The following is a 27765-nucleotide window of genomic DNA, read 5'->3' as shown; positions in this document are numbered from 1 at the left end:
TCACTATATTTAACACGTTGAAAATTACTAGCCGCTTTGATAATGTTAGATTTGAGAAAACAAGCAGAGATCATGGACTGTAACCAAATTGGTTGGATAGTACAAAACGAGATATGTTTTTAATTTCAGCTTTATTGTATTACTTAGAACTTAGAACATTTTCGATCAAGGTTTTATATAAATTTTGCGGGGTCTTTGGCATAAGTTCTTAATAAAAGGGGGGGGGGGGGGGGGGGGGGGAAGAAAAAAAATAGGGAAAAAAATCTTTTTTTACTATTTTGATGCTAAATGTTTACCATTTGTATGGACCCTCTGCATAAGCCTGACGTCATTAATTTTGACAGGTGATTGGTATCCATCAAACGCTTAATTTTTGTAATCATTTGCATTCGGTGTTATGTCATAATTTAAACTAAAGTTTGACGTTCTCGAACGATCATTTTACATTCATTGATATTAGCGTGCTGTGATTAACTTACAATAGTTTGGTCCGTAGGTCAATTTACGCGCTTCACTTTAGAATTGTAAAGATTAATGAAATCAAGAAAGATCGTCTAGGGAAACGGCTGTCAGAAATTGTGTTATAGGTGTGTTGCTATATGAATTATACTGATAAACTTTTCGCACCAAAAACATCTCTTTTTCCTAATTGCAGATCTCCTGGTTTTTGTCACGAACAAACATTGTTGAACTTTTTTTCAATGTCACATCCATTTGGAAGTTCAGTACGAGATGCTTTGGTAAGTTGTATATTCAACAGACTTTCCCCGAGAATTTTTGTGATCATTTTTGCATCATGATTTTATAATTTGTTTATATATGTACAAATGAAGATGTATATTATCCCCACATAACAAGAGCAAAAAAAGCACTGCCGGCCCCTATCATCTTAGTCAGATATGGTTGTGCTGTGGCTTTTCATGAATTCTGGAATCCTCGTCTTTCGTGTCCCTATGACCTCTCTTATCTCTAGTGAAGAAGCTTTTAAGGTCTTGATCTGGTTATGTTTAGATGCATGTAAGTGTAAGTGTTGATTTCGGTGTTGGTCATGTTGACGTATTATAGGGGGACAATTGTATGCTATCAAACTAGTTCTATCAGCGATATCTAAATATATTTCGATGGGACATAGCGGAATCTTATTACATTGTATGTACGTTAATAAACTACATATTCTTATTTTACACGGTATGTACGTCAGAAAACTACATATTCTAACTGTACACGGTATGTACGTCAGAAAACTACATATTCTTATTTTACACGTATGTACGTCAGAAAACTACATATTCTAACTGTACACAGTATGTACGTCAGAAAACTACATATTCTAACTGTACACGGTATGTATGTCGGAAAACTACATATTCTAACTGTACACGGTATGTACGTCAGAAAACTACATATTCTTATTTTACACGGTATGTACGTCAGAAAACTACATATTCTTACTGTACACGGTATGTACGTCAGAAAACTACATATTCTTATTTTACACGTATGTACGTCAGAAAACTACATATTCTAACTGTACACAGTATGTACGTCAGAAAACTACATATTCTAACTGTACACAGTATGTACGTCAGAAAACTACATATTCTAACTGTACACGGTATGTATGTCGGAAAACTACATATTCTAACTGTACACGGTATGTACAATGTATGTCAGAAAACTACATATTCTAACTGTACACGGTATGTATGTCAGAAAACTACATATTCTAACTGTACACGGTATGTATGTCAGAAAACTACATATTCTAACTGTACACGGTATGTATGTCAGAAAACTACATATTCTTATTTTACACGTATGTACGTCAGAAAACTAAATATTCTAACTGTACACGGTATGTATGTCAGAAAACTACATATTCTTATTTTACACGTATGTACGTCAGAAAACTGCATATTCTAACTGTACACGGTATGTACACCAGAAAACTACATATCATTTCTGTTTCACAATACTAACGCTAAAATTGAGATAGATTTTGTCGATGGTGCTTTGCGTAGCTTTTTCTTGCAACACATCATTGATCAAGCAACAAATATTAGTAGAAGTGACATCAGAGTTTGTTAGATAGACGTGTGTGTTAGAGTATGGGAGGTGGATCATTTTCTGTTCCCTTTATTGTATTGACATGTATCAAGGTTTGAGAAGGGGGAGGGACCACTGGACACTCACTTTGATCTCGGAAGACAAAAGAGAATAGATGAATTGGATGTATCGTAAATCACAAGTGAAAATGATGACATATACAGTTTGTCATCACGCAAACAACCCATCTCTAATAGAAGTCTACCTACTATACCTAGTCTACCTCTCGAAAGTGTAAAAGCGATCTTGTAGAGTTAATTTGATATCTGTTCCTTTGTTACGGGATAGACAAGTGTGTTTGTTTTGCACAGACATGATCATTTTGTGACGAGACACCCAGATAAGCCACTCGCTATTGTCTTTGCTTGTTTACATATCTTCTCCATTTTTCTCTTTTAGCTTCAGCCATTGTTCAATACAACAGAGATCTGTGAGTGAAGAAGACTCTCCGGGTGGTCAAATGGCGGCAGCTCAACGTTGGTTTAGTCATATGGAGACAGGGCGACGCTTTGCTCTTTGTTGTTACAATATAAACTATCATTTTAAACCCTTTTTTTCTGTTGCAATCTCAGCTTGGATATTTTAGACTTTTAAGTCACATAACAATTTTGAAATCATAGAATTACTCCAGTGGCGATTTTTAAGAATATTCATTCTAGCTTTAAATATGAAAATATCCTTTCACTTTTAATCACAAAGATAATTTCATAGAGTAATAATGATTATCAACATATTACATACCTATGCTGTAATAACAACATCATGAAATATCACGATTTGTGTAAATGCTCTCCCGCTAATATTGAACAAGTCCAATTGCTTTGTCAGCGGCAAAGATTCTCCAAACAAAAACAACATGAAGCATGGCCTTGAAATCGCCAGGCGTAGGCTAGGGGTATTCCAAGAGTAGAAAGGCGTTCAAAACCTGCAATTCATTGGAGAATGAATTTCTTTTTTCATTATTCCTTGATCAATCTGCTAGAAAAGGACTATTATCATATCGGAGGTATATTTAATTCTACATTAATATATATTTTCTTCTGATAATGCGAAATTGATACTTCAGACCTGCGTATTCAATAACTGTTGTTAGAACCCTGGAAGATATGTCTGCACACAGTTTAACGTTGTATGATGCATACATATATTTTATTGTGGCGTCTTTATTCGTTAACTCAGTTCTGTTTGTTATGAGTTAATAGTCATCAAGTTATTACTAGAAATGTGGTTAAGAATTTGAATTAAATTATAATATAGTGCCTTAGATCTGTAAACATACTGATATGCTTTATTTAAAATTAGAAACCTTAATTAAAAAATGTGCACTGTTTGGTTAACTGAAATGTTTGATGCTTAGAAATATCGTATACATGTAGTAAATATTACTTGGAAGGACAATAATCACGATTTTATAGATTAAATTACTAAAGTAGATAACATATGAATAGAATTGAAATTTATGACATTGTACAATTATCTTAAAATATTTTGTTCTTCATTAAAAAGTTAACGAATGCGTGATATGCGTTAAAAAGTGTTGTTGTTTTTTTCTAGTGAAATAGGATTTTCGTTTTGGAAACAAATATATGTCTTCATCCATTCAATCCTTTTTCTCAAACACCATCAATCAATGAAATTGTACCAATCACGTCATGGTAAAGAAATTATATCACCAAACACGACGCTTTTATTGTGTACCCTTGTGAACCATTTACGATGAAGTTGTTTACGGTACGTGAAGGAAGGGAATTAGGGTTATAATGTAAGTTGAAATAACTTCTGTTTAATCCTTTTGTAATTGTTTTGCAAGGAAATATTATTACACTTTAAAGGGAATCAGTAAACTTCACACGTACATAGATAATTCCGTCGTGCGACAAAAATATTGTCAAGCTCCCTTCTTAATATTTAATATATAAAGGTATATATATATAGGTATGTATATCTAAAGGTCAGTTAGGGAGTCTCAAAAGCTCTCTCTAAGGTATCATACATGTACATCCGTCTTGTAGTCAGACAAGGTTTCTCTGGATCACTTCCTACGATCTGAGCCCGGTTGTTCAAAAGGTGATTAACTTAATCACTTGATATGTAAGAATCTCATCTCTCCTTTGCTTCAAAACCTGAATGTGATATTCCTTTAAAATGGGCAGGTAGGAAGAATAATAGAATATATCATGAGTCTGTTCCGTGGACAGGGATATCTCAACCCGAGTGTAAGAGTTTGGCCAGACAGCACGAGGCTTGTCGAGTGCTGGCCAGCCAAACTCTTACACGAGGGTTGAGATATCCTTGTTCGCGGAACAGACCCATAATTGATTATTATTCTCACATACTTACAACCAAACGGAAGTTTTTATGAAAGTTTTTCATCAAGCCATTTTCAATGCTCCTTGGAATGTGCGTCAAACTGTATGACGTCATCATTTATGACTTGGTTACTCAACGTAAAATGATGACGTTACGTTATTGTGAGCGCCGTCATATAGCGGGTGTCGGCTGTCTTTACCCACCCCGTGTAAGATCGATTTATCTTTTCCCTAGCAACCGCCAGATAACCTTGTGAAGTATGGGAGAAATTGATGAGTGTTATGGTTTCATCAAATTGTGTCAAGTAAGTTTTATCAGAAATGATCTTATCAGGATTTTGAAGTTGTTGTTAAACTGTGATTAGCCTAATAACCCTTTGAACAACTGGGCCCTAGTGATGTCAAGTTCGGAACTCTCCAGATTTTTTCCTAATATCTTGTGAAGCTCCTATGTTAAAAGTAGAGGCCATGTAAAAACTTATACGCTTACAAGTTCAATTTAATTATCATTTTATACACTATACATAAACGACTGTTTGAACACAACAGAAAACAATTAAACAACATTTCGATGACAATAGATAAATAACGAAAATAAACAGACACTGGCTTTCATCTTCATATAACAACAAAAAACTATATAATTCAATGAAAAAGAATGACGTTATATATGTCTATTGTCTGAACCGTTCAAATTTAATCATGATTACGAGACAGATGGGATTCACACGTGTCACACATGCTTAATAATGTGTCTCCTGCTTAAAATAAATAGAAATTTATGATGATGAGGATGAGGACGCTATTGTAGACGATTGTTTTTATTTTGTGTCATTTCAACAATGTTGTCCTTAGTCAGATGTGAATGTTCCATAGCTTATAAGCACAACCGTCTGCGGTAGCGCTTAAAACCGGTTCGCCTGGAATTATCCGCGCTTGCGCAGTTCGACGATGTATCCGGGACATCTTCCGGTCGAACAGAAGGTAAACACTTCAGTCTTCCACTTGAGAGACCAAAATTTATGGGATCATAAACACATCGAAATTTCGTTTCCTACAAAAATCCAGCTTTGTTTTTGTTTTTTTCTCAAACCACAAGGTAAATATCACGTTGACGTCATTGTGACGTCATGGTGGCCATGTCCAGCGTATCACAAAGTGTAAATAAAAGCACTTTTTTTCAGTCGCAATCCAGATCCAGGAAAGCTCAAGCCTATCCATCCTTGGAATTAGCAACGTAATTGCATTGCGCATGCGTGTGGGCATGCTCATTTACAGGCATATTCCTCAGTCCGCTCACTGCACTCACGACATTGTACATAACAACACCAGTGAAATTTACAGTGACACTGGTCAGTCTTAGTATACTGGTGGGTATTGTAGCCACGCCCACAGCACATCAAATCACAGCCATCCGTACCGGAAGAGGTTCTATTGCACTTCCGGCCTACTGTTCCAAGGGAACCAGTGGACGAATTAAAATCACAGTAATTTGGGGATTTCTTGAGATACACCAAATCAGAGCGGCGCGGTTTTGCGTGGGCCCGCTTAGATCGTTTTAAGGTTAGGAAGGTTGGTATTCGATTCCTAGTTGCGTAATAAGGCAATACCATTTTAGATTTATTATACTTTTTGTATAAATGATCACCTATTCTCCGAAAAGGTGGCAAAGTTGTCCAACACGTTTTTAAAGAACAGGCTCCTGAGACTCCGTGACATTTACACTCCATCCCCATATTCTCCTTGACTGCCTGAAATGGACAACAAAAGGTCAGTTAGTTACTAAAATGGTCAAGTATCGTTAGTTACTGAAATGGTCAAGTATCGTTAGTTACTAAAATGGTCAAGTATCGTTAGTTACTGAAATGTACAAGTATCGTTAGTTACTGAAATTTACAAGTTTCACGAAGTACAGTTCGATAAAACCATATTGGCATCGTCATAAGATTCTTTGATCCGTTAATCGTCAATAAAATCTCATAGGAAATGAAAATTCTTTTAAGATCCTATGAAATTATGTTGCTACTTTAATTACTTTTATGCTCGGTATTGCTCAAAAGAGCTTAAAGTTGCTATCAAGGGACATTTCGAAAATAAAAGGCAGGTATTAGACTGTTTTCAGGTTAAAATTTTTATTTACTTGATATTTATATCTGTACGCTTCCCTTGGCTCCGTTAATACTGAAATGAGGACGCCAATCAATCAATCAATCAATAAATCAATCAATCAATCAATTGATTCATTCAATCAATCAAGCAATCAATTAGTCAGTCATTCAGTCAGTGAATCATTCAAGCAATCATTCAGTAAATCAATCAAGCATTAATTTATTCAATCAATCAATTAGTTAGTCAGTCAGTCATTCAATCATTTAATCAATCAATCAATCAATCAATCAATCAATCAATCAATGATGTATAAGCACGATTCTAATATCAATAAATTGAAATTTGGAAATTTGACAAAGGATCTTCAATTTGAAATGCAAAGAACAAAACTATGCGATGCCAAACAGATTGGCATGACCACATTGAAGATCCGAGGAGTCATAAAAATATACAACATGATTATCCCGAAAGTGTGTTATATCTCATTTCAAAGCAAGTTTATTGATAAGAGAAATGTGCGTCTTTCTTGAATGGAATTTCTTCAAATATGATTTATACACGTGATATGAGTCAGACAAAAAGGCTATTTGTGTTCATCCGGACTGTATGGAAAAATCTTTAGGGTGTTTACCCATGGGGAACCATTCCGTTTCAATGCTCGTTTTCGTGTTTATAAATTATCGATAGTTCCAGGATCTAGCCATATAAACAGTAAACCATGGCTGTGGTACATGTCAGGTAATTCGAAAAAAAGGAACATTTGAATGAAAGTCTTTAGGGGATTGAATCGAAACTGTTTAAACTAGATAGAAAATAGTAAGACGATTTTATGTGAGTTTAATAAAGTTACAGCACGGCTGATCAATGATATAGCATGCTGTGTATGTTAACATCCGCGACCAACTCGGCGATCGCTATACGTTTAACATGTTAATGTTGAGAGTTTGATTATAAGACTGCCCAGGAGACTCGTAACTTAGTTACACACAACACATGTTTCGCCCGAACTGTATGGCGTTACAGACCACGGGACAAGCAGACATGATAGCACCCTTGCGGCGAAGTGGAAGCCAAAATCATTCCTCCTCTCTCTCGACTATTTTTAAACAGAGAATTTGCTGTTCAATGAAATAACGTGATGCATTATTTTTAACTATTATATGGAACTGTTTGGCATGTGTTTTTGTAATCTGTGGTAATGCGAGGCAATTGAATTATTGTTGGATCGCTTTCTAACATGCAATCGCAGAGAGGGAACCCAATTTTGTGCTCAATTCATAACATTTGCTTGGAATCTTAAAATGAAACTTTGTGTGCATCCATTTCAGAAAGAAATGGATGGGTCCGATCGTTAAATTAATTTTATAAATAATATGGCACGTAATCGAAGTCGTACACAAATCATGTTTATAAATGCACGTACATAAAATCCAAAGTATAATAGATTTTTTTCATATGGGCGAAACCCTTGAACATTTTGCTCATTCTAATAATATTTTGTAAACGCATAAGCGGTTTTTGTTGTTGATAAAGAGGCACAAAAACGAATAGAATGAATTTGATTGAAATATATAGACTATCGTATATTTATATGAAAAGTCTGTATCACAAAGCTTTAAACCATGAAAACGATTGTCCGCGTATATTTTTTTGTCATACAGTACCTGATCATCATGTTTTAAAACCGAGAAAAAAAATCTTACATATAAAAACCTTACATTAATTGTATTTTGTAATTAATCAGGATGTTTTGTTTCTTTCATCATAACTCGAATTAGTAAATTGGATTTTTTTTAATTAACTACCAGTATCGGGTTTCAATGATAGGAGCACATCTGCAAACACCTGTTAAATATCTGACTTTGAAGTCCGTTACTGATGTTCAAAGATAAGCTCTTGATTTACTTTAGTTCGGCTGCGTCGAGGCCTATAGTCAACAATTGTCTGCGTGGACACTACAGACCATTGTACGTACCAGGTCGAAAGCACGTCACTAAATCAGGAACTCGTTTGAGTGGTAAACATGTTAAGTATACCATGAGACAAATCTCGCGGAGAACGAGAACAACTACGGTAGTGCGTTAAGAGTTGAAGGGGGATAACTCCATATTCAGTTCGTTACACCAACGAACAAGTAGCTCTTTAGCAAGATAACTTATAGGTTGATTAACCATTCTTCACCTCAATATGGACGGCAATTTCCATCAAAATCTCAAAACATCAGAAAGATGCTGAATGGTATCTAAATTGATGAAATAGGTATAAAATAGTTCCAGGAGTTTAACATTTGCACCGTTCGAGGACATATGAATTATGGCGTCTTTCCCCTGTTGTCAATTTCATTCTATTATTCCTGAAGCAAAATCGTCATGAAACAGAAGTTACCGAAGACAAATTGGTTTTAGGTCATCAAGAACAAAATAAATAATCACTGTTTTGCTGAATAGTGAAGAAAAAGCTTTTTGTAAAATATTGTACGCTGTTTGAATAAATTATGGCCAGCTTCTTTGAGATTAAATTTAAGGTCAAAACAAAAACTGTAGATTTGGCTCTAAGATAACACCCTAATTTCGATATTTTTTTTGAAATTCTATATGAAGGACAAACAACATACTTTAAACTGACACGGATCTACAGCATGGCTAGAATAATTGTCAAAAATATTTTACCCGAAGATTTTAGATTTTTCATTCTTAACACGGCGAAATAGATAACTCATTTGCAAGGAAGACACTGATATGCGTATTATTTCACGTAAAGCCCCGTACAGTTGAATGGCCGTCTGTGCGTGTCTAAGATACATCTGTACCTTGAAAAGTTCCCCGGGTCACACCATATATTAACAGACAAATTACTGTGAACTGCTACCCGCGAATGAAAAATGCGAAGATTTGAACACGCGAGCATTTACAAGGATATCGACAGCCGGTGTCAATGTCTGTCAGCCCATCTCGTGTCTATTTCATTGATTGAGCCCATTGATTGATTTGTGTCTGGCGAAAACTACCAAACGGCTTGACAGAGGCCACAAAAGATTTGAATGAGTTTGGGTTTATGTTGGAATCCTATTTATCTCTGACACTTTTCAGAGTCAGTGTCAATGGCGAACGTCATTGAAACTAACTTTGGTTTCAATGTCAGCTTAACTGGATGTGAAATTAGCGATCAATAATTGATTTGTAAATTGCAGGTGTGAGCCAGAAAAAAAAACTCCGTAATTACAAGCGTAATTTATCTTTAACGAAAACAACTTATTCGAGATATAACTTAAGCAAATTAAAGAGATAATGTATCTAAATGTGAAATACATTACAGTATGTTTAGATGTTACAGATTAAAAATTGAAGATACTATTTTGATAAACAGCTTTCCTAATGAGTCTTTATCGCATATCATTATACGTTGCAGTTTTTCTTTGCGGGGTCACTCAGTAAGGTTTTTCTGTGTAATCAGGCTGGAATCTGCACCCACGCAGACCACCATTGTCTTTCTAAGACAATGTCGAAAGTACCATGGTCTAAATCTTTGTGATTATTAGCGTACGTTAAAGCACTTATTAGTATTACCTAAGTGCCGACCACCGTCAATGACTGTGGATATTTAAATATTTAACTCCACATGTATAAAAGATCCTAACCGAAGGAGATAATTCCCCAACTGATAGTACAGATCTAGGTATGGGGTGTCTCGTAAAGCATTCGCTGTTGTTATTATTGTTCAAAATTGTGAGAGCGTAGATCTGTAGATAATTAGGAGATAGTTTATGATAGCTATATTGTAATCACAGCGGTAGTTCATTAAGTCTAGAAATGTTACAAACACTTCGCAAATTTGGGTTATGCTTCACAATATTTCAGCGATACACCAACAAGTTAAATCAAAATGAAAGTTTTCAAATTAGTTCCGATGCCTTTCTGTTTAAAAAAAACGTACCATCAATTAATATTTAATCAAAATGAAGGTTTTGAAAAAATTCTTTATTTTTATCGATAACAAATGTACCATATGCTTTTCACAAAGTTAAAAAGAACCAATGGTCAAGATGCAGGCGTCATTAACAAAAAAAGAAAAGTAATAAAACAGTCCTTGTTATTTAAATGACCTTGCTAAATCAAACTGTTACTATAGACTTACTGAGTGGTAACACTGACCACACACACTGACCACACACTGACCACACACTGTTACTTTAAACTTACTGAGTGGTAACACTGACAAATTGAGAATCACCCCTAAAACTCGTCAGACAAACTTAATATTATCACAGCATTCCAGACATACAAAAAAAACTATGCCACATGCAATCTCCATATATTTATATGTAAATCATATGTAAGATATATAAACCTACAAAGCAGAGAATTTAAAATATTCACAATTTAATAAAATACATGTTAACATTTTTTTGCTGATAGTTGCAAAAAAATATAAACATTTGAGTTGGGTACAGGTAGGTAGGCTTATGAAGCTTCCTAACAACTCATATTGTCTAGTTCGCAGCTCAGCTTGCACAAAACCATTTAAGTACAAGGTCAGAAGTCTAACTCTAAACTGTTGGTGAAACGTATAAGATTACAAACCTGAAAAAGCGCGCTGGTGCAGTTACATTTAATGTTTCAACAGACACTATAGGCTGTGTTGAATCTTACATTACAATGGTATACCAGGCTATCGTGGTCTAGTGGTATCGAGATTCATCAGGTATGTGACGGTTTAGGACATTTTAAAAGAGAAAAAAACAACATACGTTTGTGCGCGGTTATGCGATATTTGAGCGTGATCATTCTTAGCTCAAATATACATGAAATGATGGAATGTACTAGCTACATTATTTATTTTGTTTTTGTTTGTTTTTTATTTGTTTGTTTGCTTGTTTGCTTCTTTTTTTGTTTTTTCGTTGGTTTTTTGTTGTTGTTGTTGTTTTTTTATTTTTTTTTTTTTTTTTTTTTTTAACTATATTATTTATTTTTCATATCGGCCATGGAATCAGAATCAGTATCATTTTTTTCTGATTGATGTTTTGAAGGCGTTCATCAATGAAAAAATATAGATATATAAAAATAAATACATGCATTATCGATAACGGATATGCAACCATCCTACGTTATCTCGAACTATCATAACTCGAACACACTGCTTAACTCGAGTTTAAAAATTCAGTTCCGATGGTAAACATTCTATGTAAGATATACACGATAACCTCGGTTACTCGGATATCTCGAAGTTTTTCATTGCCTGTTGATTTCGAGTTAACGAGATTCAACTGTAACTGATTCTAATTCATCTGGATTGTCTTTAACATTACGAGTTCGACACTTCTTAAAAGCATATACCTGTGTATGATTATTGTATGAAAAACAAGCCAAAAGATGTTTTCATACCTCCTTCACTGAAGGATGGCGCCTCTTACACTCGGTATCTATTACTAATGAATACGATAAGTTGAAATTATACATATATTATATCAATTATGATTATATCTGACTAAATCATGCTTACAGGTGACACGAGTATATCATTGTTATTATTGAATACCTGTATACACCTGGACAGCTCATTATGTATTAATTGTGATTACTTTAAAATTAGATATGTATTCAAGTGCAAACCGGAATGAATTTGAATCAAATTGTTTTTTACGGAATTTACCATAAATAGTATTCCAATACACAATACATATATTTAAGCGATATTTTACTCATTTATAAAAATTTTATCATTTACGCTAATATGATTGTTATATTGATATCTACACTGTATGATCTTGTAGAGTACGTTTTTGGACATGTTACAAATGACCTTCTTGCTCGAGTCTTTACAATATACGTATTCTTAAGTACATGCATTCATTCATCATGTCTTTCTATCAAAATGCATTTGTCTATAAGATAAACAAATCTGAGACACATGATCTAGCAAAACCTATTAATTATGAAGATAATTGATATTGTTAATCTCAATATTTATATGTTAAAATCGCTTATACACCATGATATATTAATTTTTATATGTCAATTAAAATGTATTTGTGTTTTAATTATCATTTCATTAATAAACGACCACTTCAACAACAGTTTGATGTGATGTTGTCTTTTGATTGCAATTATATTATCTATGAAAGTAGCAAACAAGCTGTATACTCTGACAGGGGCAGGCTGTTATGAAATAGCATATATAATGCAGAATGTTCCACGTAAGTAAAATATCGCAGGTTACGTTCATTGATTTGAAAAAATCAAAACGTAAAAAATGAAAAATAAGTTAATACTTATTGTACATATACATGTAGGTATTTCTCTATCATTCCAAATTAAGTTACATTTGTAAAAGTTAAACAAAAACCCCAAAAAAAAACCAACAACAACAAAAAACACAGGTGCAATAAATGATTGCGAATGTCAGCGACTGATGTGATACTTAAGGCTTCATAAATTATCATTTATTATCATAATTATCATAATATATAGCATCAAAAGTCTAAACCTTACTTATGATATTTATACACTGACAGTAGATAATTATATGGATCTGAAACGAATTCTAAAAGTGATTCCAATAAATTTAGATATGAGATCCAGTGGTTAAAATCAAAATATGGAAATATCCCGAAAACTTGCTGATGTTGTATATAATTATTGATCATTTTGATGTATCTATACCTCTCATGATTGTACCAAATAGTAGGGACATTGGATGTAGACTCAAAGATGAAGAGACATGGAAATCTACTCAAAAACTCTCCAGTGGATTTTGATGAAAACATAATCAAGTGAGTTTTAATGCAAAAGGAAGAAAGGAAGATAGAAAGAAAGAAAGAAAGAAGAAAGAAAGAAAAGAAAGAAAGAAAGAAAGAAAGAAAGAAAGAAAATTATTAATTGATAAATTTTTTTAGTGAGTACAATAAATGTCAACAACAAAATTTTGCTTTATAGTAAATGTTTACCTAGGATTAATTGATCATTTGATCATTTAGTTCTAAATGAATTTAAAAATCATTGTATATTTTCACTTAAATTCGGCAATTATATGTGTCTGTATTCAAAAAAATGGTTCCTATCAATTCAACAAAACATAACAATTTCTCGCAAATGGGCTGGGAATGAAAATTTAACTGAAATTACGACTTCATCCATTATTGAAGGTGGTGTTCTCAAGTCAATATGGTTTAAGTTAGCTTATAATGAATAATGACCTTGTCAGAAAAAAAGATGTGACAGATAGTCTCGGTCATGTACTCGTCACTCAAAATTCCTATAATCATAATTCATATGTTATACCAAATATAAATATGTAATGTCACTTAGTAGTTAATTGACTAAACTTGCGTGCAGGTGCGAAATTCATTTCTGCAGAATCATATATTCATTTAAAACACATACAAGATCTATCACTAAAAAGGACTTTATAGAAATATATCAATTCAGTTTGCACCTGCACGAGATAAGTGTGTTATCTAAATAGGGCACGATACCATCTCTTATCATCCGTATTTATGACGTTTATTAGTTACGCTAGTGACGTCACCGATCAAAACACTGTGCCAGTCAGTCAAGTGTATTGCTTATTTCTGATAGGTTATAATAACGCTCGCGGAGGATTGCTATGTAACACGTATTGTAGACTAGGGAAGTCACTCGTGGTACGAAATAAGATATAAAATGTCAATCAAACTAAATTACTGTCATGATAGATGTTATTCTGAAATCCAAACCTTTACATATGTATATGACATTGACTATTTTCTCAATCTGAAATCTACTTTTGCATATATATAGGTATATAGCAAAACACACACAAAAAAAAACCAATTGTCAAAATGAAAAGAAAAAATGTTCTATTTGAAATTCATGTTATAATTGAAACATAGCTACATGAGGATTTTTCAATGTTTATTTAGGATAGAATTTAGCAGTGGATAATACGCACTGCATTCTCTATATATCGTCTTCATTGGCTCACTCGAAAAGTCTGACATCAACAGAAATTGTCACATTACCCGCCTCTCCCCACCCCTCCCCCACCCCTCCCCCTCCCTTTATAACAAATGTAATCGTACTTCTTAAATCAGACATTCTGTACCCCCTCCCCCCCCCCCCCCCCCCTTCTTTTTTTTTCATTTTCGTTGATTTCGTTTGTTCACGAATTTATATAGGGTTAAGTATTGTTGGTCCAAGACGTCAATTGTCCTTTCTTGTGCCCCATAGAATGATTAGACAATGCTCTGTAAATGTGGGTAATATTGTGTTAATAAAGTATTTCATAATAGTTTGAAAAAAAAATATAAAAATCGTCAGTCTGTCCTGGGTTATAAGCGGGACCCTTCTCGCTCTAACATTCTCAGTGCACGAGGGAAGCCTAACATTGGGGACAAAGCTTACACAAACAGGACACTGATTGGACCTATTGTAGCAATCAGATATATCAAAGGGATATATCCTCAATGTAACACCCGTCACTAACTTAACTGTCAAATACAGGTATAGATATAAAATCGTCCAATCTAACAGGGTTAATAGATTCATTTCTTTAGTAGACAGCCACACAAAGAAATAGGACATTGCTTTCACTATAAATTAACGTTACCAATGACTGTATGTTTGTCCTCTCCCTTACAGAGTAATATAAATGTCTTTGAATGACATGTTAAAGTCTTTCTCGCTTTTGTCAATAATTTAAGATCGAGATTGTGTATGATAGAAATTGTGATTAGTTCCATTTGCCAAGATAAATAGGATATACTTTCCATCATGGCGTACAAACATTTATTTCCAATATTTTGACGACAGGTATTCCTCATATAAATATCACAACTACATGTTCCGTTGCTACCCATATACAGACTGACCTATAGATTTATTTCTACGATAGACATCAAAGTTTAAAACAAAAATACCACTTCGTCATCAGATTTATTACTAAAGCAATAGAGAATACAAACTTCATTACGAATTCCGTAATGCCAAATCGATAAATCGAAGGCAAAATACGAACAAAACGGAAGAATAAGCTTCGAGACAATGGGAACAGTACAAGGACCAGGTGTTCCGGAAGAGTAAGGGTATTATGTATCATCAACGACACCGGCCATTCTAATCTAGGTCAGAATTCAAAATGAAAACTAGGGAAGTGACAATGGAACAACTAGGCATGTCAACAAACATCAGCATCTGATGTCATATAGCACAAGGAAACGGAATATCTTCAAATGTGGTCACGAGGTTTGTGAGCTGAGAAGAGCTGAAGGAAGGAATGCATTGGTAATCAGACAAACCATTCTAAGAAAAAACACATCCAGACGAAAGTGTAATTATATGTTCAGATATAAATGTTTGGAGAAATATTAGCTCATGGTTCGCTGGTTCAGCGGGAAAGAGGAAGAATGTATCTACTTTATTTTAATAACAATACTTATGCAATTGTCCATGAGAAAGCAGTTCAATAATTCATTTAACTTGAAGCCTTATGGCTCATAAGAATGCATAATCAATTTCAGCAATATACATACAATATGTAAGTTAGAAGATGGGCAAAAACAATAGGCGAAACTGGTGATAGGAACAAAGAAATGTTCATTTCAACAGCATACTTAAGTACAATTTATATGAGGAGTCATGGGATAGACAAAGCAATATGTATAACTTAAGATAAGTATACAGAAACATTATTTCCAACAGTAAATAAACAATTTCTAAGAATAGTTAGGGGATGGGCCAAACAATAGTTATAACTGGAGATAAACAAATATGATATTGATCTATACCGAAGGTTGTAATCTAAACCGTATTAACCAGCTTGATTGCAGACACTTTCTAAGACCACATAGCTCGTTTTTCCAATTACGTACAGATAGCAGTTGGATAAGTTTGTATGAAGAGGGACGGCTCAAGTAATACTTTGTAGTGAGCCTTTTACGAATATCATCATATAGTTGACAAATAGAAACAAAATGGAACTTGGCCTCTACTTGGTTTTGGTTACAATTATGACATAACCTATTCGCTCTTATAATATTACTATCTCTGCCTTCTATATAAAGCTCATGCTATGAAAGTCGTAATTTCGAAATAAGTTCACAATGAGCATCATGCATAGACTTTGTAAGGTAAAATTGCAATGTAAAGCTGTCTACCATGAGATCTTACATGACCTTTCAATAAATTCATTTCTTGCTTGAACAAAAATATCTAGCGAACTCTGTGAATGTGAACACCATTTTGTACTGGCTCTTTCTTTTATGAATATGATATCAACACTTTCAGGCAGATAGAATAAAATATGTACAGCACGTTTTATCTAATGTTGTCAAAAATGATTAGAAAATAATATGTTACAGATAAGATTAGATTGCTTGACGTATATATGAAATTCCAAGATTTCCATTTTAAATGCTTAAACCTTCATACTTTCAAACTCTTAAATCTTTTTCATACTTTTAAGTTTTAAACCTTCTTCATATCATTAATTTTGTATGCTTCCATACTTTTGATTTTATATCCGTTCACACGTTTTGATTTTTATATACGTTCATACGTTTTAATTTTGTATACCTTAATACTTTTAATGTTTAAATGCGTTTTAATTTTATATACGTTCATACTTTTAATTGTATATGCCTTGATCCTTTTGATTATATATACCTCATCCTTTTAATTGTATATGCCGTGATCCTTTTAATTTTATATACGTTCATAGTTTCAGTTCACGTAAACAATCAATCTTAATGTGTTTTACAGGCCGATTAAACAATTCATTATCATCTATATCATTACAAATTGCATTGTGTTCACAACATACTTCTTGAAAACTCGTACATTTAAAGTCTTTTTGGCTATTGCTAAAATTACCAAACGTATGCACGTACAGCGACGTTGAAATTTACTCTCCTAATGATTACAAAGTAAATCATGCTTTTGAGTCATGGGAAAGCATGATGTAGTTGTTTTTAGAAATTAATCTTTATGTTAAAGTATCATGTGGTAAAGATGTATTCACAAGGCAAATTTTAACAATTAAGCGTATTCCTTCAGTAAAACAATCAATATCATTACGTAGTAGGATGAGTAACAATGCTTTTAGAATGAACACGTACTTAGACCCGTGACCATGGCACCCGCCCATGACGTGGGGCCACGTGATGCTCAATCGACAAGGTTAACCAAGTACATTATCCACACCATTGAAAAATCATGCACGGAGATTAACGATATTTCGAAATGTCCTTCAACAGCAATTTACTAAATCTAAAATAAAAACCTTAACCGGGACATTACGTAATTTTTTGCATTTTTTTCGTAATTATACTGCAAGAGTTTAATATTCTGCAATAATGGTCAACATGGCTTATGCTCTACTCCTAAAAAGTAATCGTTTTGTTTCAACCTTATATCCGTGCCTTTTAATGAATCTTAGGGACGTTCAAGGACAAATGATAAGTATTATATGTATTTGTAACTGGACCAAAGTATATAATTACCGAAATGTAATGCTTGCACGTGTTATTGCCGGAATTCGATATGGGTTCGTCGATGTCGGATTCGTGGGAGTTCCAATCATTCAAAACTCTTTCCCTATTTGTATGATAACTAACGAATGGTAGGTTGGGCTTTTACAAATATTCTATTCAAAAAATAAAGTATCTAATTTTTAATGTCGTTATTTCAAATCTGATATGAAGAAGTTTAAATTACAAGCAAAAAAAATGTAGTTTTTTTTAAATTTGGATACAATTAATGATTTTAGAAGAACCAAATTGGCGTAGAAATAAAACTTTAATGTAAAAGAACAATTTTTAAGAATATATCTACATATAGTTTGAATTTACAGCTAAAAGTTAAACACGGATGTTTACCTGAATGTTAAGATAATTAGTTTAACAGGGATAGGACTGTGATAGTTAGGTGATAACTACGTAGGTCGGAGATTTGTCACAACATCCCCGATAACAGCTATTACTTTGTACGTAATGATCTCACGGACGAACCAGAAAAGGCGAGTCTTTCATGTGCTAGGATTTCGATACATCTGAGCTGTACTACCTGCTAATGATTTTATTGTCATTTTCACCTGATATACCGATAGGTATCTCCTAGTCAATATTTACTTATGCTATTTGTCTTTACTAAGCTGCATGGGTCTATCGATATCCCGCAAACGCAGATCTGAGCCGGAGAAGTATACCCCACTGAGAAACTGATACGGGAAATTTATTGTTCCCAGGTCTTTGTTTTAATGACAAGGTCACACCCTATGTCAGACAGAAGGAAAAGTTTCAATGACTGTCATGAATTATTTTTAGTTTTCAGAACATATTATACATATATCTGTTAATCCAACACTATTGTTCATGTGAGGAATGTCTATATTTACTGGGTGTAGCGATGATGGCTGTCAGTGATATGAATGAACTGTTAAGTGCATGTCAGTCTATGAGGTATAAAAGTGCACCCGGAATTAGTGCCTCTAGTACATATTTTAACCCTTGCTATATGTTTGGGGTTTCGTTATACAATATTTGCAGTTTCCTCAAACAAAAGGACTGCAATGTCACTCTCTACATAAGATTATATTTAAATATTGATATGTTATAATTTCAATGTCTTATACATTACTTTTTGTAGTTTGTATATCTAAGTACTTTAGCGTCAAACACAGAATTGTGTACTTCGTCATCATACCTACTATTATCGTACTGGTGTACTACGTCATCACACCTGTCATCATAATGGTATCCTACGTTATCACATCTGCCATCCTATTGGTATCCTACGTCATCACACAAGTTATCATAATAGTGTACTACGTCATCACATCTGTAATCATAGTAGTGTACTTCGTCATCACATCTCATAATAATGGTGTACTTTGTCATCACATCTCATCATAATGGTACCCTACGTCATCACATCTCATAATAATGGTGTACTTCGTCATCACATCTCATCATAATGGTACCCTACGTCATCACACAAGTTATCATAATGATATACTACGTCATCACACAAGTTATCATAATAGTGTACTACGTCATCACACCTGTAATCATAGTAGTGTACTTCGTCATCACGTCTCAGCATAATGGTACTCTACGTCATCACACAGGTTATAATAATGGTGTACTACGTCATCACACCTGTCATCATAATACTGTACTACGTCATCAAGTCTTCAGTTATCATGATAGTGTACTACGTCATCACACCAGTTATCATAATGGTGTACTATGTCATCACACCTGTCATAAAAATTGAGCGCTTCATCATCACACCTACTAGCTGTCATGAGGAAAATGTACTATGTAGCACAATCTCCTGATATCTTAGTGTATTTGTCTGTGTGTGGTTTAATGTCGAAAAAACTCTTTAGATTAGTATCTACTTTTTTAATTTCACTGTATTTCAGCACATATATCATGTTTATCAAGATTTAAACTAAATCCAAAATGTTTTTAACATCTACTTTATCTGAATGACTCGACATGATTTTTATCAATACGTTTTTTGAATGTGCTCTAGTTGATGGTTGTGACAATTTGTCATATATCTTTTAAAATATTACTTTTATAAAATGTTTTTAAACTAAAATAGATATAAATATTCATACACCAAGGCATCACAATAAACAGGGTAATTTGGAATAATTCCTGATAAGGAATAACAATTACAGAGATAGAGAAGGCACCAAAGCAACAAAAGTTCCCTTCCTTAACGTCTGGCGGGAGGATACCAGAAGCTCCAGTAGGAGAAAGTCTAATATGCATTTATTTCGTTACCGAGAACAACGGATTCAAAACTATCCCCTACTAAATCTAATCAGAGGTCTTCCTCAGTTCTATAAGGTCCTCACCGGTTATTGTCGACGTGTGATGATAGATGAGCAGCGATGACCGATGATGACAATGTATCAACCATCAGTACTTAACGATGTGCAGCTACCGTGACCGTATAATCCTTCACAATATCATTGTGATACCATCTATACAAACATATCAATTAGCTTTTATAACTTCAGAACACAACCACCTTAATCAGATACAGAGGTTTAAAGATTTTTCATATTTTGAAATGGTCAATTGATGTTTCTCTCCTTTAATGTATAGTGACAGAACGTGGAAGGCACAGGCACAGACAAGGCCTGGAATTACTGAAAGGTCATATATAACAAGAATTTGGGATATGGTGAAAAAAGAAACTGATGAGACCCGGAATATGACAGGAATCAAGAGATTAAATAATGTATACTGAGAAGACACCGAAAATAACAGGAACAGGGAGACTCGAAAATCAAAGGAATTGAGACGATGCTGAAAATCACAGGAATTGGGGAGACTCCGAAAATTATAGAACTTAGAAGACGTCCGAAATAACAAGAATATAGGTTACGCTCAAAGTAGCAGGACATGAAGAGACACAAAAATAGGAGGAATGATTGAACCCCACAAAATAGCAGTTGTAAAATATATATACTGTATAAGAAATGACAAAATTTGCTGACGAATTTTCAAAACAGCAAAAACAAAACGGACACCGAATCAAAATGAACTGTGAAAACCCGGAGAAAACGGAAGTCGAAAAAAGCGGACAGGAAAACAAAAGTCTGAGATTGAAATAACTAGAACCTTTGAAGACACAACAGCGAAATAACTTAATAGGAAACCTTTAAGTTAGCAAATTGGAATTTGATGGTGGTAGCCCTCAGTGTCCAAACATAAATAAACAGTTCAGTGAACATATTGTCGTTGTTTATATAACAGATTACTCTAATCCTATAAACAGAATGTGGCTCAAAATAGCCAAATTGTTTATTCAATATTTACCTGCTGTGCTCGTCACAGTTTTATTGTTGATATCATTAATAAGTCGTGCTCAATTTCATATCATAATTAAGATCTGGTAAAACGTGCCGTTACTCTTGATGTCAAAACTATTTCAGTCATGTCCTTCCCTTCCGAATTCCTCCCATTGTGGTCTATATATGAGTGTCTGTAGTGATTTGGTTTGGTACACGGACGAGTGATTTCGTATTGAAATGTATCCTTGCTATCAACATTTATCATGAGGCCATAGTATTTATTTTTAATAGATATGGTCGGTAGGTCAAAAGTGAACCTACTCGCTAACACGTAATGGTATACGCTATGTCTTGGTCAACAAAAAGGCCAATTCAATAGTTAGCATATTCAATCTGATATGTGACGTTAACTGCAAGCAATAGTGACGATTGACAATAGAAACGGAACGGAATGTTTATATGAGACAAGTTTTGATTGGTGTAATACAGGTGAAGATGTATATATATATATATATGTATTCGTGTTAAGTCTGCGTCTATAATTAACAAAGGAATGTCAAGTCAATTTGCATATTCTGCAGTAAAATGGAGTCAATTATCATACATCTATGATACAAAACTATACATATAACAATGTCACTCTACGTATTGTACAGAAAGAAATGGAGTCAACCATAGTACATCTTTAATATATAAATATATCTGTGTAAATCTACATTTTCTACAGAAAAAATTGAGGTTAATTATCATACATCTATACTATAAACACAAAACAGTGTAACTTCACATTTTCTACAGAATGAAATTGAGTCAATTATCATACATTATATCAGTGTAAATGTACATATTCTACAGAAAAAAATTGCATCAACTATCATCTATCTATAATATAAATACATAATAGTATAAACATACATATTATATATTAAAAGGGGGTTAGTTATCGTAAATACTCAACCATCAAATGGTGTATTGGAAAATTACTACACATGATACATGTACTACTAGTATATTGATCTAATAATCTAAACGTCACACGGAGTGACATGGGTAACCATTATATAAACGTCACACGGAGTGACGTAGTTAATCATTATATAAACGTCACACGGAGTGACATGGGTAACCATTATATAAACGTCACATTGAGTGACATGGGTAACCATTATATAAACGTCACACGGAGTGATATGGGTAACCATTATATAAACGTCACACAGAGTGACGTAGGTAACCATTATATAAACGTCACACGGAGTGACATGGGTAACCATTATATAAACGTCACACGGAGTGACATGGGTAACCATTATATAAACGTCACACGGAGTGACATGGGTCACCATTATATAAACGTCACACGGAGTGACGTGGGTAACCATTATATAAACGTCACACGGAGTGACGTGGGTAACCATTATATAAACGTCACACGGAGTGACATGGGTAACCATTATATAAACGTCACACGAGGTGACGTAGTTAACCATTATATAAACGTCACACGGAGTGACGTGGGTAACCATTATATAAACGTCACACGGAGTGACATGGGTAACCATTATATAAACGTCACACGGAGTGACATGGGTAACCATTATATAAACGTCACACGGAGTGACATGGGTAACCATTATATAAACGTCACGTGGAGTTATATTGGGAACTATTACATAAATGTCACATGGATCCCCTCAAAACCATTGGAAACCATTATATAAACGTTGAATATGTACCACACGCGTCATTTTAATATGCGATTAAAAAAATCTTAACACATTTCTTAATAATTTTCCTAATACAAGAACATGCATGCGGTCACGGTTTTTTGCCTAGGTAAACTTTGTCAATACATTAATGAGCTCTTCCTCGTCTGAACAGTATGACGCTAGGTGCGTGTGAATCCGTGCATACCAAGCTAATAGCTTATTTCTAGTCGTAAAAATTTAAAATGAAATAGAAACATGAATGCTGAGTTTAATGATACATATACCCATTAGTATCCATATACATTTAATTTTAAAATGACACCAGAAATTTTAAACTTGCTGTCCTAGGGGTTTATGGGTACGTACATAACAGCTTATAAAATGTATATTCATAACATTATATATACATATCAATACATACGTGGGGGTCACTTATAGTATAGCAACCTATATAGGCATAAAACTGGAATATGAAAAAATCTTGCCAAGATAATTTTGCCTTAAAATTCATAGAATTTATTTGATATGTTTTTGTTTGACCTGGTATTTTGTTTTGTATGTAATCTAGCTTTCTTCGAGAACATTCAGACTACCAAAATCTGAACCAAACATTATTTCATAATGCTCTTCGTTTTGCAATATGTTGTACAATGTTTATCAATATAAAACAAGAAAACAACTCACCTTTCTGCCTGCTCTGTTATTATGGAGATTCATTAATGGTCTTGAGTTTTGTTCTATTTCACGAGCGTCTAAGAATTTCTTTGAGAATTTAAGTCCGTGTTTTATATCTGCACTACATCCGCCCCACGTCCATCCACGTGACGTAATTTTGCCTTTTTTCTTAGATTTATCACAACTACAACGTTTTAATTTCCCCAAGCTACACGCTTGTGTCATTGCATACGTCACTCCTGCTGACGTCACTGCATAGGAAAAGGCTGCTTCTTTGCTTGCTGGAAAGAAAAGGGAAAACAACATAAGCACATGAATGGATGTACAATGTTCATGTATGACTAATAAGTGAATATGTTTATTGGTTAAATGACATGAAAACAAACGTCTAAGGATACATGAATGGTAACAATGTCTACTGACAAAACTACGATGAACAGGACCAAATATCAATGTGATCATGTTGTCAACCTCTCTATAATTAAATGATTAATATATAATAGCAAAATATTACCATATATTACTGGTTAATTAAGGCAACAAGACAATATGATCTCCCTTCTTTCACAGATTGGTCTCCCGTATTACCTTATTTTTAAGATAAGAAAACAAGTTCTGGTAGCAATACAAAGACGTCATGACAACAATTACAATGACGTCACGTTGACAGTTCAATCACGTCACGTCAATATGTGTTGCATTGACTTTTTTGAGAATATTTGAACGGCTGGACCCTGAGAAAATGAAACAGCATGATGGGAGAAAAATAATCACCTCCTACCTTCTAGAGGTGAAAGAGAAACCTCAAACCATCGAGGTGATATTCTCGGGCTAGAAAACCAAGATATCAACTCTAGTGTTTGAGATCTCTCTGTCACACCCTCTAGGCAGGGGGAGATTCTACAAGCCTGAAACAAGTCTAAAACTCAATCTATATCAAACTGTCGAGGTGATTTTCTCGGAGTAGGCAACCAAGAGTATCACCTCTTTGGTTGAATATTTCTCTGTTACACCCTCTAGGAAGGGGGAGATTCTACAAGCCTGAAACAAGTCTAAAACTCAATCTATATCAAACTGTCGAGGTGATTTTCTCGGAGTAGGCAACCAAGAGTATCACCTCTTTGGTTGAATATTTCTCTGTTACACCCTCTAGGAAGGGGGAGATTCTATAAGAGACCAACCAACCAATTGTTTTCCCATAGACCTTAGTGTTAACGTTTTGGATTATTTCATTCAAATTCTTGAATTGAATATGACGATTATGGTTTATAACAAAAGTTTAGGGTCTGATATAACACCTTATCAAAAAAAAAAGTTGGGTCCTTCAGCTCAAATTTTCTCCAGGGTAGCCATTTTGAAAATAGGTGAATTTCGCAGTAAAAATTCTCAAAAATCTTAAATGTTTACCTGTTTACTATTATTACGTGAACTTTTGGGGAAAAAAACAATCGGACTTAAGAAATTTATATCAACATTTCTTATTGATAGTTACCTATCAGGCTACATATCTATTTTCTCACTTCATAACATACTGGCCAATCAGTGGCTGCCAGACATTTTATCCTTGGCTCAACGTTCTATACACAGGGGCTGTTTCAAAAATATTTTTTTTCAATTGGTTGGTTGTTCCCTATAAGCCTGAAACAAGTCTAAACCTCAATCTATTATATTCAGTTTCGTCCCGACCAGGTAAATCAGCATTCTATCTTCTACACACCATGTCTCAGTTGGCTAATTTTTTGATAATCCAAAATGTCCTTTGTCAGAGAGAGCATTCATGCTTGTAATATTCTGTGCATGATTAAGACATCGGAAGAGCATCCCTTCCAAAATTATGTATAACTTCATGCTAGTGTAGGTTTTATCTATGTTTTCTTTTAACTGTTTATAGAATAAAAGAGCTCTGTACAAACTATATACTTCATGTTAGGTAACACATTTGAAAAGCATGTCAGGAAATGCATACTTAAACCAGCAGGGACCTTATTCTACATATAAATGATAACAATTTAAGCACAGTTTAACAATGACATGCACAAATATGCAAAAACGCTCCAGTTATTATTTGAAATGCATATCTTATACAATTTTTTTTTTTTTTTTTTTAGAAACCGTAACAAAATATCCATGATAACAATGTAAATGACTGTGTAATGATGACTTGGGGTAAACTAAAGATAAGACTAATTTGATAGATTTCCTGTTTTTGGAACATCAAGGCCGTGTAATGTTATCTGGCGCTATAAAAACCATACTTAAAAGGTCAATTGCTCCTGTCTATTCTTTGTTACCGAAAATCAAACAGAATTGTCACAATTATTATACAGCCTAATATCGCGCGACATATAAACTGTTTTATTGATTCACAAATAGTCTATGATCTCGTTCCCTTTGATGAACATTTAAAATCATCAGAAAGATATACGTTATTTCGCCACAGCATTTTTTTTTTTTTTTTTTTTTTTGCAATCTACTTTGTGTTCAAATGTTGGATATTCAGTTTGATTTGGTTGTACATGTGATCATTCTATATATGTATATCAGAAAAAACATTGTCTGTCACTTGAACCCTTATTATTATCATTACTATCGCGGTAAATATACAGACACAAAGATTATGTCTAATGACACAGGGATTTTGAGATACTGCAATGTCACACTGTCGTCCTGCATTGAACTTGCTCACAATTGCAAGGTTAGTTTTACGAACGTTTCAAAACGTTTATTGTAGAGAGGTCATCGTATTCCCGTGATAACAATAGAATTATTTCATATTTTATTGTTTTGTTTATTTATTAACATAATGATATAATGATTCTGCATTAGTCCAACGCTTTTAGTAGTATTGCGTATTTACTTCAATAAGCGAAAATTACAATGTATCAAATGCATTTAGACGTATATTTCCTATTTTTCTCATTTTTTTCTTTCCTGTTCTGCTTCGTTCATGTGAGAATATTTATTAATAAATATTTAATTAATTTTCTTATACAGACTTTGAGTGAATCACGTTAAATACGAGTGGGTTTACTTAACGACTGATATCAATCTTAACTATATATTATTATCTGATGTAAGATTTTTTGATGACTTTATTAAACGAATTGACCCATTCAGAAATATCGCATTAAGCCTAGTGGAAATTAAAACAAAGTACATCCAATGATATGGCCCCCGGCGTTGGGGATGACAGGTACCCGATGTCATCTTTTGCAATAGTGCACACGATGTAAAGTTTAAACACATTGTTTATGACAGTAAAACAATAGAAATGCATAATATATTCAACAAATTACGTCATATGACCAATCTTAAAGTGTCAATATAGACGCTTCATTATACAAGGAAAATCTATTAGGGTATCATTACGGTTCATGGTACACCGTCCAGACGTCTCCGTCTTGTGTTAAGTGGCAAGGAAATCATCTTCCCCTTAATTTCAAATCATTATCAACTATATTAAACTTCTAATAAGTGTTCTTTTTCATATTTTATGAAATTATGAAAGAACATCTTTTAATTATGGTTCAGAATGGCCGAATAATGTGAAATATTGATATAATTATTTCTGTTTTTGATTAATGTAAGCAAACTTGACAATATGGTTGAATTTTGGTTAAGCTAACATTTCCGGATTGTTGGTTTATTTTAAACTATCGATGCACATTCATTGATTAGAAGGAATAAGACAAGGCTGGTGGTCTTAAAGTGTCTTCATGTAACACATATTGTCTTTAGAATCACCCCGGTATGTACAACTTCCAAAACTGATATGTCATTGTGAACTATACAGGTACATATAAAAACATCTAACTAATTATTGTCAATTAGTTAATTAAGCAAGAAAAGGGTGACATAAAGTTATTGGCTGTTGTCCAATCTTAGATAAACTGTCAGTGCTGGACATAGAGCACCGTTAAAGTCGAGGAAAGGTATATTTGTGCCAATATTATGACATGTCTTATCTTAATGACTGGATTTTGTTTTTATTTGATGTTGTCGGATCAATTATATGATGCCAAATTAACGTTACATCAAAGTCTGCTGTCTGGGACTTTTAAAGGACTTTG

At 33.8% G+C, this 27765-nt stretch overlaps 1 protein-coding gene across 2 annotated transcripts in view; it reads right to left on the bottom strand.

Annotated features, from left to right (window-relative positions):
- Window positions 1-4896: 4896 nt before the first annotated feature.
- The window catches only part of LOC117330946 (protein Wnt-7b-like), a 90657-nt gene continuing 67788 nt past the window's right edge, over window positions 4897-27765 (bottom strand). For both annotated transcript variants that reach the window (XM_033889522.1, XM_033889523.1), the window contains exons 3-4: window positions 23705-23976; window positions 4897-6166 (exon numbers count right to left, since the gene is read on the bottom strand). In XM_033889522.1, the coding sequence (XP_033745413.1) occupies window positions 5684-6166; window positions 23705-23976 (755 nt within the window). In that variant the 3' untranslated portion in view covers window positions 4897-5683. The remainder of the gene's footprint in view (window positions 6167-23704; window positions 23977-27765) is intronic.

Source organism: Pecten maximus, chromosome 7 (genome assembly GCF_902652985.1).
Source record: "Pecten maximus chromosome 7, xPecMax1.1, whole genome shotgun sequence".
NCBI classification, from domain to species: domain Eukaryota; kingdom Metazoa; phylum Mollusca; class Bivalvia; order Pectinida; family Pectinidae; genus Pecten; species Pecten maximus.
Note: the sequence above shows the minus strand (reverse complement) of the source record. Positions and strands in the feature narration are given on the sequence as shown.